The sequence below is a fragment of the Elaeis guineensis genome, chromosome 6, assembly GCF_000442705.2.
Source record: "Elaeis guineensis isolate ETL-2024a chromosome 6, EG11, whole genome shotgun sequence".
Taxonomy (NCBI): domain Eukaryota; kingdom Viridiplantae; phylum Streptophyta; class Magnoliopsida; order Arecales; family Arecaceae; genus Elaeis; species Elaeis guineensis.
The window spans coordinates 38734667-38746557 of record NC_025998.2 but is presented as its reverse complement, the minus strand read 5'-3'; the positions used below and the strand labels follow the sequence as shown (position 1 = coordinate 38746557).

General features: G+C 36.7%; 1 protein-coding gene across 2 annotated transcripts; it reads left to right on the top strand.

Moving 5' to 3' along the window:
- The first annotated feature begins 2806 nt into the window (after positions 1 to 2806).
- On the top strand, positions 2807 to 11078 carry LOC105061569 (transcription factor GTE9). Of its 2 annotated transcripts, none has more exons than XM_010945663.4 (11): positions 2807 to 2947; positions 6154 to 7442; positions 7559 to 7613; positions 7690 to 7824; positions 7908 to 7972; positions 8077 to 8131; positions 8234 to 8308; positions 8569 to 8690; positions 8806 to 8872; positions 10385 to 10506; positions 10625 to 11078. In XM_010945663.4, exons 2-11 carry the CDS (start codon positions 6291 to 6293, stop codon positions 10886 to 10888), a joined length of 2112 nt encoding a protein of 703 aa, XP_010943965.1. In that variant the 5' UTR covers positions 2807 to 2947; positions 6154 to 6290; the 3' UTR covers positions 10889 to 11078. The 2 variants fall into 2 exon arrangements, with proteins under 2 accessions (XP_010943965.1, XP_010943966.1); XM_010945664.4 differs by having other exon boundaries at positions 2808 to 2947; positions 6355 to 7442.
- Positions 11079 to 11891: the final 813 nt, after the last annotated feature.

Below are 11891 nucleotides of genomic sequence, written 5' to 3'. Positions count from 1 at the left end.
GGATATCTATAAAAAATCGAGTCTCCAATTGATAGCTTAATTTTAAATTTAAAAAAAATCAAATTTTTTTAAATTTTTTAATATTAAAATATTAAAAATTTAAATTTTAAAAAATTAATTTAAAAAAATTAAGAAGCCGTAGAATGCAAGTGACGAAGGATCTTCATTATTATCCTCCTTTTTGGGATAATAAAGATCTCGTAAAATTTTTTTTTTCTTTTTTTTTCTTTCTTTCTTTCGACTCATCCTCGGAAGCCAAATCCCTCTGCTTCCTCCTCTTCCAACTCTCGCCATTCTGCTCAATGATCGTGGACTCATCCAGCAATGCATCCTGATTTCCAACGGCAGCGATCTTCGATTCAGGAACCATCTGCCCAACCCTCAGCCTCGACGGCATCACTCTGACCATCGGAAACAGCCACATCTTCGGCACTGACACCTACGACACCAGTAAAGACAGATCCATCCCTACAACCCCCGCCAAGGAGTTCACCACCAATAATGCCCCGAGGTTTGATCCCGATCCCTTGTTCTTGCGCTGGACCCCACTGCGCCCCCTCTGGCACAAGCTCTTTGCCCTGATGATTGCCGGCCAAATGGTCGGTCGCACCCTCGCCAACCATGTCCACTACTGCAACACCCTCAAACAGTTCAAGCATGTCGGCCCCCACTTCCCCTACCATGGAGGCATCCTCCCTTCTCCACCCCTTTCTCGCCCCTTCTTCCATGGTCCCTTGCTTAAACCCTAACCCCTTTCTCTTTCCAACCTCTGTCCATGAGTTCACCCGCCTCGGCCTCTACCGCTCCATCGGCGGTGTCCTCGTCCTCGCTCTCTCATGCGAGCTTAGCTCATTGTCACCGCCATCATCATCGTTGCCCACTTCGGCTCTGCCTTCATCGTCGAGCTAGGCACTACGCAAGTCTCTGAGCAGACCGACACCCTCCACATTCTCGTCGCCCACCTTGTTGACTACCTCATCACCTCCTGAATCTCTCGACATCCATGGTGGAGACGGCTTTCTTCTCCTCTCACGAGAGCGATGAAGAAAGAAGCATGCTGTGGGTCACATGTTGAACTAATTTTATTTTTTCTACCACATGGCTTTCACCCACTGTTTTTCAAGTCTCATGTGTGAAACGGAGATTTCTTTATTGAAAATCTTCATTTTAATATATATATATATATATTAGATATCGGATAAATGTAATTTCAAATTAGGTCTTGATCTTTTTCCCTACCCCATTCTCTATCATGCTCGTGATAGGAGGCTCCAGTTTGAGTCATATTCTTTATACCTCGGGGATGATCTCACTCGGCGGTGCGGGGGGGGGGGGGGGGGGGGTGGTTTCGTAAAATAATACCTCTTTCCAGGCATGCTTATGTAATTGCATATATTATGTAGTTTTAAAAATATTTTATTTATATTTTATTTTATTTTGAGTATTTTTTGCAAATATTGATGCTTGTCCGCATAATTATTAGAATGCTATCCAACAGAAATCATGGCTTGTTTTGATCTCATAAACTTTTCTTTACGTTTGCTTCTTTTATCACACCTTTCCTACCTGAGCATGTCATATCTATGAATGGTGTGATCTGCGGTTCAAACAAGCTCTTGGTAATCATGAAGTCGTTCAAGTAAGTCATGGCGATAGCAGGTTTTTATACCATGTATGTGCTCTAAAGCTTGGAATCACTTGCACCCCTGAGAGTTTTTCTAGCAAATTAGTATTGTTGCCTTACCTTGGAGAAAGAGTTAACACCAGGTAATCAACTAGTTACAGAGATATCTACCAAAAATAAAAACTAGTTACAGAGATCTCGTTCATTCCTTTAGACTGTAGAGGGCTTTTTCTTTTGAGTCCAGGACACATGGGCTATCACATCATTACACGGTAAAGTTTGCTATTATCATGTTGCTATTGGTTCTAAATCTAGCTCAATGAAAAATTTATCTACTTGTTGAACTAGAATATGCGATACTCTAATAGAGGATAGAGTTAGACCGGAAACATTCATCGAGTAACAAAGGCTGTGCATGAAACTTCATATAGCATAAGCAATCGTTTAATTGTTTCTAAACCATGGATCAAAAGAGTCATAAAATAGATTGGATAGAAGTGTGCATACGAGGAAACCTCAAGTAATACACCTCCCCTCTAAATATGTTCATCTTGATACGCACGAATAAACCAAAAATGCACATCAATTTGAGAGTCTATTCATGGTCCAATAGCAAATTAACCAGTGCATACATCTATAACCTTATCAAATGCAACACTTGTTACGATTTCAGTGATAGACTTGACATTTTTGATCCTATATCATCAATTGACCCATCGTATATGATGCTAAAAATTTGTTTCACTCTTTCTCGAGTAGTTACTTGTAAAAATATAGCATACCCTATTCAGATGCAAATGAAGAAATTATTGTTTATACTGTATGCACCTAGTGATTATGCATGTAGCCAATGATGGCTATCGATTTCTATAGGTTCTATTCATTAAATCGTGTAGAAATTAGTGGTACATGATCATATTAGTGGCACATGCAATGCAGACAATAATTTTTTTTTGTGCAAATGAGGCTGATTTCGTGGACAACTCCAAACAACCCTTCTCTCACGCGCAACTCACGTGCAATACTAATCGCTTTCAATAATGTTTAAAACAACCAATCCCACAAAACAAACCCTACCAGCGTCCAGGGGTCCAGCTGGCGATGAATGGGTGCGACACGTAAGGCGAGTCTCTAAAGAATCTAGCTATTGTTTTTTTTTTTTTTTAATTTTCCCTTCCAATTCCCGCAGCTTCTCGTTTCGATTGCTTAGCGCTAATTAAGTCCTCCTTCCGCCGCCCTCGGTTATCCTCTGGCTGTCTCACTCGCTCGCCTTCGCCGTGAGTGAGCGGGTGAGATCGGCCCGCCTCTCGCCCCCGATATGAAGTAAGTCTCTCTCTTTCTTTCCCTCCCGCAGTAGAGCAACCGCTTTCTTATTTTTCTAGTGAAATCTGAAGTGATTTCTGTCGTCCTTTGAAGTCTCGGGGTTTTTGGCGTTCTTGGATGAGAAGGAAAGGTGATCTAGGGTTTTTGTTGGAAGGAATTTAAATTTCTTGCCTCGCGGTAGTCACAGTGTTTGTCCAGGGGGTTTTGTGGTAATTCGAAACCTAAACCCTAAATCTCCAGTTCCGTGCAAGGAACCGAAGGAACAGTCTGGAAATTTCTATGGTACCATGATTTAACTTCAAGCAGTCAGCGGGGGCCATAAAACAAGAGAGATGAGCGGGAATTTTCAGCTCCACGGTGATAATTATTTTTGACTCCCAGTATACAGGACTTTACGGAAGAGAACATACAAAGCACGATGCTAATATCTAAATTTTAAGTTTTTAATTGAACCCATCAGATGACCTTGTCATCTAAGGCCTTGTTTGATGAGGTTTTTGGAGGGCAGAAAGCACTTTCGGGGGATATGGTGGTGTTTGGTAAAAAAGAAAAAAAGAAAAGAAGAAGGTTGGGGGGTGGGGTGGGTGGCGAGAGAATATGGTGGTGTTTTGTAAACAGAGAGAGAGAGAGAGAGAGGTGCTTCCGGATCTTTAAAAGCTGAGAAACATCTATTTGGGAGAAGCTCTGTTTTGGAGCTTTTTTCCAAAAGCTCTGCATGGCGGATATCAGGAAGTTGGCTCTGGTTTAATGAAAATTTTATAGTGACTAAAATGCCCATGAACAATACACTATTATCTTACATTATAATATTATAATATAATTTGTAGTAAAATAAATTATACAAAATAATAAATTGACAATACTCTATAATAGATCCATACAAAAATAATATTATAATATAATACTATTATATTACATTTGTAATAATAGATATAGTATATTATATTATGTAATATATTCTAATATATTCTTAAATGTTAAAATATCATAATATAATAATAAGTATATCATATCATATCATGTAACATAATGTAATATAATATTATATTATTACAATGTAATATGATATGATATTTCAATAATATATTACATTGTAATAATGTTATTCTATGTAATAATACATTTCTGTATTATTTTATATTATCATATTATATCATATTACATAATTATACTATAAAAGATAATATTATATTACATTTTATTATAGTATTATATATTATAATGTGATATTATTATTTTATACTATACTATACTACACTACACCACACTATACTATATAATACCATACAATATCTTTTATTGTCATTTTGTCATAGTAAAAGCAGTTTCTTAGTCTAGTTACCAAATATATGTACAAGTTACACAAGACTTTAGAAATGTAGTTACTAAGAAACAAATAGGGACGAGAAATCAATTCTTGCTGGTTTTCAGTTCAGCTGCCTCTTTGCTTGTGGAGTTCAACTCCAGTAGAAACAGGACTAGTTTGTATGACTGAAAGAGATACCTGGCCATGAAAACATTGTTGTTTTCACTAGGGTAATTTTGAATGTCAAGTCATGGTATAATGGTGATGTATACAAATCTTTGGATTTTGGGGTTCTTTACTTTTGTTTGTTAATGTAGTCCTGTATAAGAAAGGCCATAAAAAGAGAATGACCGGTGAAGGTAAAGAAGTATAAGAATCATAGAGATTAGCCAAGTAGAATCAAGTGGATTCCATTAGTAAACACTCAAACATGTGTTGAACCATTGCTATGCGTATTAAACTCCAATAATCATTTTAAGTTTTTTTGAACTAATTTCTTGTCCTTAAATAAATTATCAAGAAAACATCAGATACTTCTAAAAGATCTTATCCATAGAACATTAACATGACAAATAAGTGGTTGAAAATCTAATAGCCTGCAGATCACCTTTTTGAACCATTGCATGACACTTTATATTTATGTGTAACTTGTTTTTCTGATCACCCAGTTTCCATAAGCAACAAGAATTCTAAATATGAGATACTGATATATCAAGTCTATCAGCACCATTAGCTGATGATAGACTTCTTTTTGTGTAAATATTAATGTTGCATACGAAACTCAAATAGAACTTTTTAGCCTAAACAAACTAATGTAATATCAAAATATAGCATAAAATTAGTATGGTTTTCAGCTTGTTGTTGAGAAAAAATAAGTTATCTATTTTTTCAATTACATATCCTGCGATTGTTGTGATGGTCTTTGTTTTTGTTGCATTTCATTAGATTTAATTGCTAGAATGCTAAATAGGTAAGTGGTTTCTCAAATATCTCTTAATTAGTTTATTGAGTTATTGTTTTGATTGTTGTATATATAATGGCTTGATGTCTCCTATCATACTAAATCATGATCTCATACCATGTACTTACGAAATTGTTAATGTTTGTATCTATATGAACACAAGTGCTCATATATACGTACATAGCTTTTGTAGATATTAAAAAATAGTTTTTTAGTTACGGTCATAGATTTTCTATCTTGTATGACTTTTATGCCTTGATTCAAGATTTACTGGGAACTTAGGTGGGTCCTTGAGTCAACCTCAACTTGACCAAATATCTTATCAGGATTCTTGGTTTTGTAAATTGGAGCTGGGTCCTTGAGTCAACTCAACTTGACCAAATATCTAATGGAGTTTCTTGGTTTTGTACCTTGGATCACTAACCAGAAGTTTGGTTTGGCAAAAACTTGACATTTATTTATTTATGCGAATCCAGATGTAATCATCAGACTGAGAGTCACCATCCAAAATCTCTTTGCAGAATCACGTTTTGGCTGAAACTGCAAACCCTTGTCCCTGCCTGGTCCAAAGAGCTCATACAAAGGTTTCTTGCTTGTTTAGGCCTTCTTGTTGTATGAAGTTGGAAGGCTTTCTGTCTTTGTTTTCATTCCATCTAACTTGCCTTCAGAGACTGGTGGTAGGTTAGATCTTGTTTTGTGATGTTCACGAAGATAAATATGTCACACTTTAATCTTTAGAATATGAAGCTGGTAGGATGTGACTTGCAATGAAAGCTTAAGGATGCATTTATTTGGCATCTTATATTATATGGTATGCGCAGCACAATATTGCAGATAGAGTTTAATGCATCTGATATCTAAAGTACACTTAGCAGATAAAAATGGTAAAACTTTCTTGATCCTTGTTATAGTTCTTTACAGCTTCATGATGTATTTCAGGCTTGGTGCTTGAGTTTGCTGTTCTACTTGATCATGTCCTATCTGATTGAGTTGAGCTGCAGAATCAGCTGTTTGCCAAGATTTCTTGCTTCAGTGTCTATTGTGTAGCTAAGAGTATCTGAAGTTTGATTTTGGCCATGGTCTCTGAAGGAGACTTGATTACTATGCAAAATGCATCTCATCAATTCTTTTACCTGTCAGAAATGCCTATTGCTGAAAAGCTAGTACTGAAGAAGAGGTTGAAGACTGAACTTGCCCATGTGAGATCTGCAATTGGAAACATCATTGCAGACTGTGAAAAAAAATTGGCCCAGAAACGTTCGGCTATTGTGGAAGACCATGTAGAACTTCTTGAAAATGGTTGTTCTGACAAGACTGTTGAAATCATACATTCCTTTTCTGATTCTGAAAAGCAGCTGTTCTTGACCAGTGAGAACGGTCTGGTCTTGATCAATAAGAAAACACCTGAAATGAACAAACATCAAACCGATACTGATAACTGTTCTAATATTGAAGAGGCTATGGTTACCGAGAAGTCTGAAGCGGCATCTGTTGTGACAGGCAGTCATGGAGGAAATACCCAGGGAAAGGTGGACAGTCAAAATGGAAAGGGTGAGAAAATGGATATTTCTAAGATGAGGCTGTGTGCTAGTATCCTGAGGAAACTAATGAATCATTCTTTTGGTTGGGTGTTCAACCAACCTGTGGATCCAGTGAAGTTAAACATTCCAGATTATTTTTCAATTATATCCAAACCTATGGACTTGGGCACTGTAAAACATAAGCTTTCAAGCAAGCAGTATTCAAGCACTCATCAGTTTGCAGCAGATATAAAGCTTACATTCTCCAATGCGATGCGATATAATCCTCCAGGAAATGATGTTCATATCATGGCCAAGGAATTAGACAACATTTTCAGTTCAAGATGGAAATCATTGGAGGGAAGATGGAGAAAGGAAAGCTCAACATTCTTGCCGCAGTCAGGGATGAACTTGCAGACACACACTCTTGCCTTAAGGCAAGTGTGTCAGAGAAAACCTCTTTGTCACTCAAAGTCGTTTCCTAAAAGGTCCTTAACATCATCTGACAAGCTAAAGCTGAGAAAAGAGTTAGCAAATATACCAGTAAGAAAAATGCCACCACAGTTGCTTGATTTTCTTCGGGGGAAAGCTTGTTTAATTGGCAAAATTGAAGACAGAATCGAGTTGGACATTGATATCTTTGATGAGGAGAGTTTGTGGGAATTGCAGCAGGTCATAAGGAGTTCTGTGGATGCAAGTCTTATGGAGGTAAGTAGCATAACTAGAAATGTTATGCTGTTCTAACACCACAATCATGTGCTTTATGAAGGGGAACATTTCATTTTCCTTTCTTCCTTCTGATACTGAAATGCCATGTTTTACAGTCTAAACAGGCAATTAAAAAAAGTGCCAAGCTCCCTCTGCAGGACTCATGCAAAGGTCTGGATGCCATTGTTTTCTTGACATTGCCTGCCACATAGCCTGTCAAGGAGCTAATTGACAAGATGTGATGTAGGTAATGGTGGAGCTGGACTTAGATCTGGTCGTCCCGATAGTAAAGCCCTTATGAGCCCTTCAGCTTGTGTGACATGTGGTAATATGGATTGCCACTGCAATCATCATCATGACTTTACTCGAGTTTCATCAAGTGGTCAGTCCTCTTTTTCTTTCCCCCTCCAGTTTGTCCATTTATTTATCTTCCAATGCTTACACTTGTTTTATGTTTTGGTCCAGATGTGGATTCTGAAAGATCTTCAGATAGAGAGGGAGATTCATGTCATTCCATTGCATATGAGCTGGTATGAGTTGAGTATTCTTTATTTGTAAATGTATTAGAAAGAGAAATTTTTTAGATAATGGCAACATAAGAATCCTTTTGCCCTCATTTGATCTGAACTGGCAGGATTCTAGGAAACCTGCAATAGGTGTGCCGAGGGTTGATCCAAATTCTGATTCAGGTTGTGGGCACTATTTTTAACGTATATTATTACTAAGTTTGTTCACAAGCCATCATTTTGTCATTCTAGTGATTAGTTTATATGTTGGAATGAAATATTCAGGGGTTGGAGTTGTTGACAGAGAAATTGTTCACTCTGGTTCTTATCCTTCTAGTCCAGCTACCACTGCTACCAAAGGTTTTTCTTATTGATTCTCTCTCTGTGTTTGCCTATTTGTCTTGATTCAGTATTTGAAGAAGACAGTGCAGCTTCCACTGCTAGAATAGGTTTTCCTTGTGTAATGTTTTGTTTGTTCCCTCCCTGTTTGTCTCTATTCTTCTCGAATCAATATATTTGAGAAGACATAATTGTTAGTCAGATTTAGTGATTTATGATTTTGTTGATCAACAGCTTAGATATTGCTAATTGATGGTGCTTGGGTGCTGTTTCATGTCCAGGAGAGGTTGATCTTCCTTGTGCAGAACAGTTATCACCATCTAAAGCTCTCCGTGCTGCAATGCTGAAGAGCCGTTTTGCCGATACCATCCTGAAAGCACAGCAGAAAACACTTCTGCATCATGTATTGTTCCTCAGTTGATGCTTTCATTTATTTATTTTTGAGATTGTTTTGAGCTATGCAAGAGCTTGACAAATTTTGCAACTTGCATTGACCTGCTTGTCTTCTCATTACCTAGGTTGAGAAAGTAGACCCAGCAAAGTTGCAGCGAGAAAGAAAAATGTTGGAAAAGAAGCAGCAGGAAGGTAAAAAATATTTATGTGTCCTATTAAATTGAATACCTGGTTAGTTATTGTTTCATGCATTTGTATGCATTTTCTGGAAAGCTTGTTGATAACCATGTCAACGTGGGATGACACACATGTTGCTTTGCTGTTAAAGTGTGCTGTGTATGCATTTATCTTACTCCATGCTATTATAATTAAATGAAGCCAAATGTATCAGCCTCACCTTCTATAGGAGAGCGGATTTTGTAGCTTGCATTTTTTACATTATTAATAGTTTTGGGAATGTAAAATTATCAATTTAAAATAGTAATTTTGTTATTTTTTGAAGTCATGCAATTATTAACAACATGATCGGTGCTTATGTCTGTCGAAGGTATTATTACAGAGAGAGTTTATACGGTTAACTTGTATGCATCTTTTAGAATTGACATTATGAGTTCTTTCCTTCTTTGTCAAAGACTAATTACTTACCAAGCGCAACAAAAACACTTCCTTACAACTTTCAAAACTTCTCAAGAATTCCAGCCTTTTCTTGTTAGTGGGACATCTATTATTGCATGTATTAGTGGCATCTTTATCTGGGCAACTTCCAAGTTCTGTGAAATATCTTTCTCCGGTGCACTACCTCCAAGGTCTATTGTTGTTAGGTTTGTCACTAATCCATTTATCCATGTTATCTATGCTGCACATCTTATGTCGGTTCACCCTTTTTGTTCCTCAACTTTCTGGTTTCATTAAAAGCATATGGTGATTGATGAATATTAGTCCTTCAGACTTGATATCACACTACTCTGGAAGCACTTATCATCTCACCTTCCTCTATTTCTGCTAGTAAGGCTTTTATCTGTCCTCACAATTTCAGTAAATGAGACACAAAGTTGCGGAATTAATCACTGTGGTTTATTTACTGAGACTCCTTGTGATTCCATTATTATTAAATACACATTCTATTTTGGGTTGGCTAGTTATTACTCATTAAGCCTTTATCTGCCAAACTTTTTTTCCACAAGTTGCACATGAAAGAGATGCTTTGTATGTGTACATGCAGCATTGTCTGGTCAAAAGTTTAAGCTGTTTTATCAAGTGTAATGTCAAGGATTTTGCATTGAGAATAGCAAATATTACAGGGCATATTAAGAAAACTAGCAGTGAGATATTTGTATCTCTTGTCGTAATGTCAAGTGAAACATTTGAGTGCTGCCTTTCTTATATTCAAAGTGCATCTTCTGCAGATTGAAATTGTACTCTTTTAAGCGCTTAGGACCTGCAGGATGCAGGAATAGCCGGGGACATGTGTTTATCAATGTTTACTCATGGCAAAATGACAATTTTTATGGTCATAATGTACAAGCTAATTTTAAATACTTGTTACCTCTATGATCAGTTTATCTACTCTATGCCGGAACATATCATCTTAGAGGATTTCTATATAGGAAGTGCTTGTAGATGATTGGTGCATGAAAAATTCCATACGCTTGATATCAGCTCTGGCATTAATTTTCTGCTTTTGAATTTTTTCCCTTGGAGCAGAAAAGGCAAGGATTGAGGCTGAAGTCAAAGCTGCCGAGGCTGCTGCACGAATGAAGGCAGAAGCTGAGATGAAATTGCAAAGGGAGAGGGAAAGAGAAGCAGCTCGTCTGGAACTGCAAAAGGTCTTATTACATATTTATTTTCTAAATTTATTAATTATTCCCTTTTTCTGTTTCTTCTTCCCGGTTTGAGTTATCAAACTAATGTGATTGTGTATTTTGTCTTCTTTTTTGTTGACAGATGGAAAAAACTGTTGATGTTGATAATAGCCATTTAGTGAAAGTTCTTGAGGACCTGGGATATCCACAGCCAGGGCACTGCCTTGACATGCCTGATGAAATGGCGGTTAATTTTGTGGATGTGTTTGAGCTGCAGTCTGGTCTTGCTAATCCATTGGAGCAGTTGGGTTTGTTCATGAAGAACGATATGGATGAGGAAGTTGATAACTGGATCTCAGCCGCCGACAATGGTGATGTGGAAGAGGGGGAGATAGGTTGTTTGTAGTTGGATATCAGGTGGCCCTTTTATAGCGTTGCCCTTTATTTAACTTCTGATAATGGTTGATCATAGTTTCATTGTCTTGTTTCGAGAGGGAGAGGGAGGGAAGAACAAGAGTGTGATTTCTTTTGTTTTCTTTTGTTTTGCTTTGTTCTACACTACGTCAGTAGAAAATTTGATCTTTGATCTTGTGATATTTACTACTGGATTCCTAAATATATTGAAAGAGGAAATAATGAACAAAAAAAAAAAAAACCTTGCGATATTGTGAAATACTGTTCCAAGGAGCCCCGAATATTTTAAAATTAAAGATGGTTGGGATAATCCTATTAGATCTTTACTATTGAAAACATGATTTCGGGTACGATAAAATATGAGGTCTAATCCTGCTCGTGTCTTGATCTTTCCTAGTCTATTCCTGTGGGACAGGAGAGAAAAAAAAAAAAAAAAAAAACAAATCGTAGTGAGAAATTTTTTCTCATATAAGATTCGTTCCTAGTCTGAAGAAATCCCTGCAAATTCTTTAAACGAAGACCTAGTCTGGCTGGCTTTTCTGTGAATCTTGGTAGATTGCATGGGATTATCAAATTGGCCCTAACTGTATGTTTTATAACCGACTGATGTTTTAGCCTGAGTTGCTGCCGTCTGATAGTTTGGTGGCACTTTTAAAAATTTTAATATATTCATTTAATTTGCTGCTATTTGAGATTAACTGCAAAGGTTTTTATTTTGGTTAATGAGAAATTCTTTGTGCACCATGAGTGGTGTAGAAAATTCGACATGAAGAAGTACACCATCTTATTCGATTGGTTCATGGAGACATCATTTTTTAATACATATTTAATATTTTTAGTTTTATTTTTTTATTTAAATTTTTGAATGATAAAAAAAATATATATTTTTAAAAAAATTATGGTATTATGTGTATATTATAATATTCTGCGTCAAATTATGGTTTCTTACGTGCAACATGTCATGGCTCTGAAAATTATGACATATTATAGTATAT

Excerpts from the sequence above, each read along its gene's own strand:
- LOC105061569 (XM_010945663.4), top strand. The coding sequence starts at position 6,291 with ATGGTCTCTGAAGGAGACTTGATTACTATGCAAAATGCATCTCATCAA. Across the intron at positions 7,973-8,076 it reads ATTCCATTGCATATGAGCTG|GATTCTAGGAAACCTGCAAT; the intron begins GTATGAGTTGAG and ends CTGAACTGGCAG. Across the intron at positions 8,309-8,568 it reads AGCTACCACTGCTACCAAAG|GAGAGGTTGATCTTCCTTGT; the intron begins GTTTTTCTTATT and ends TTTCATGTCCAG.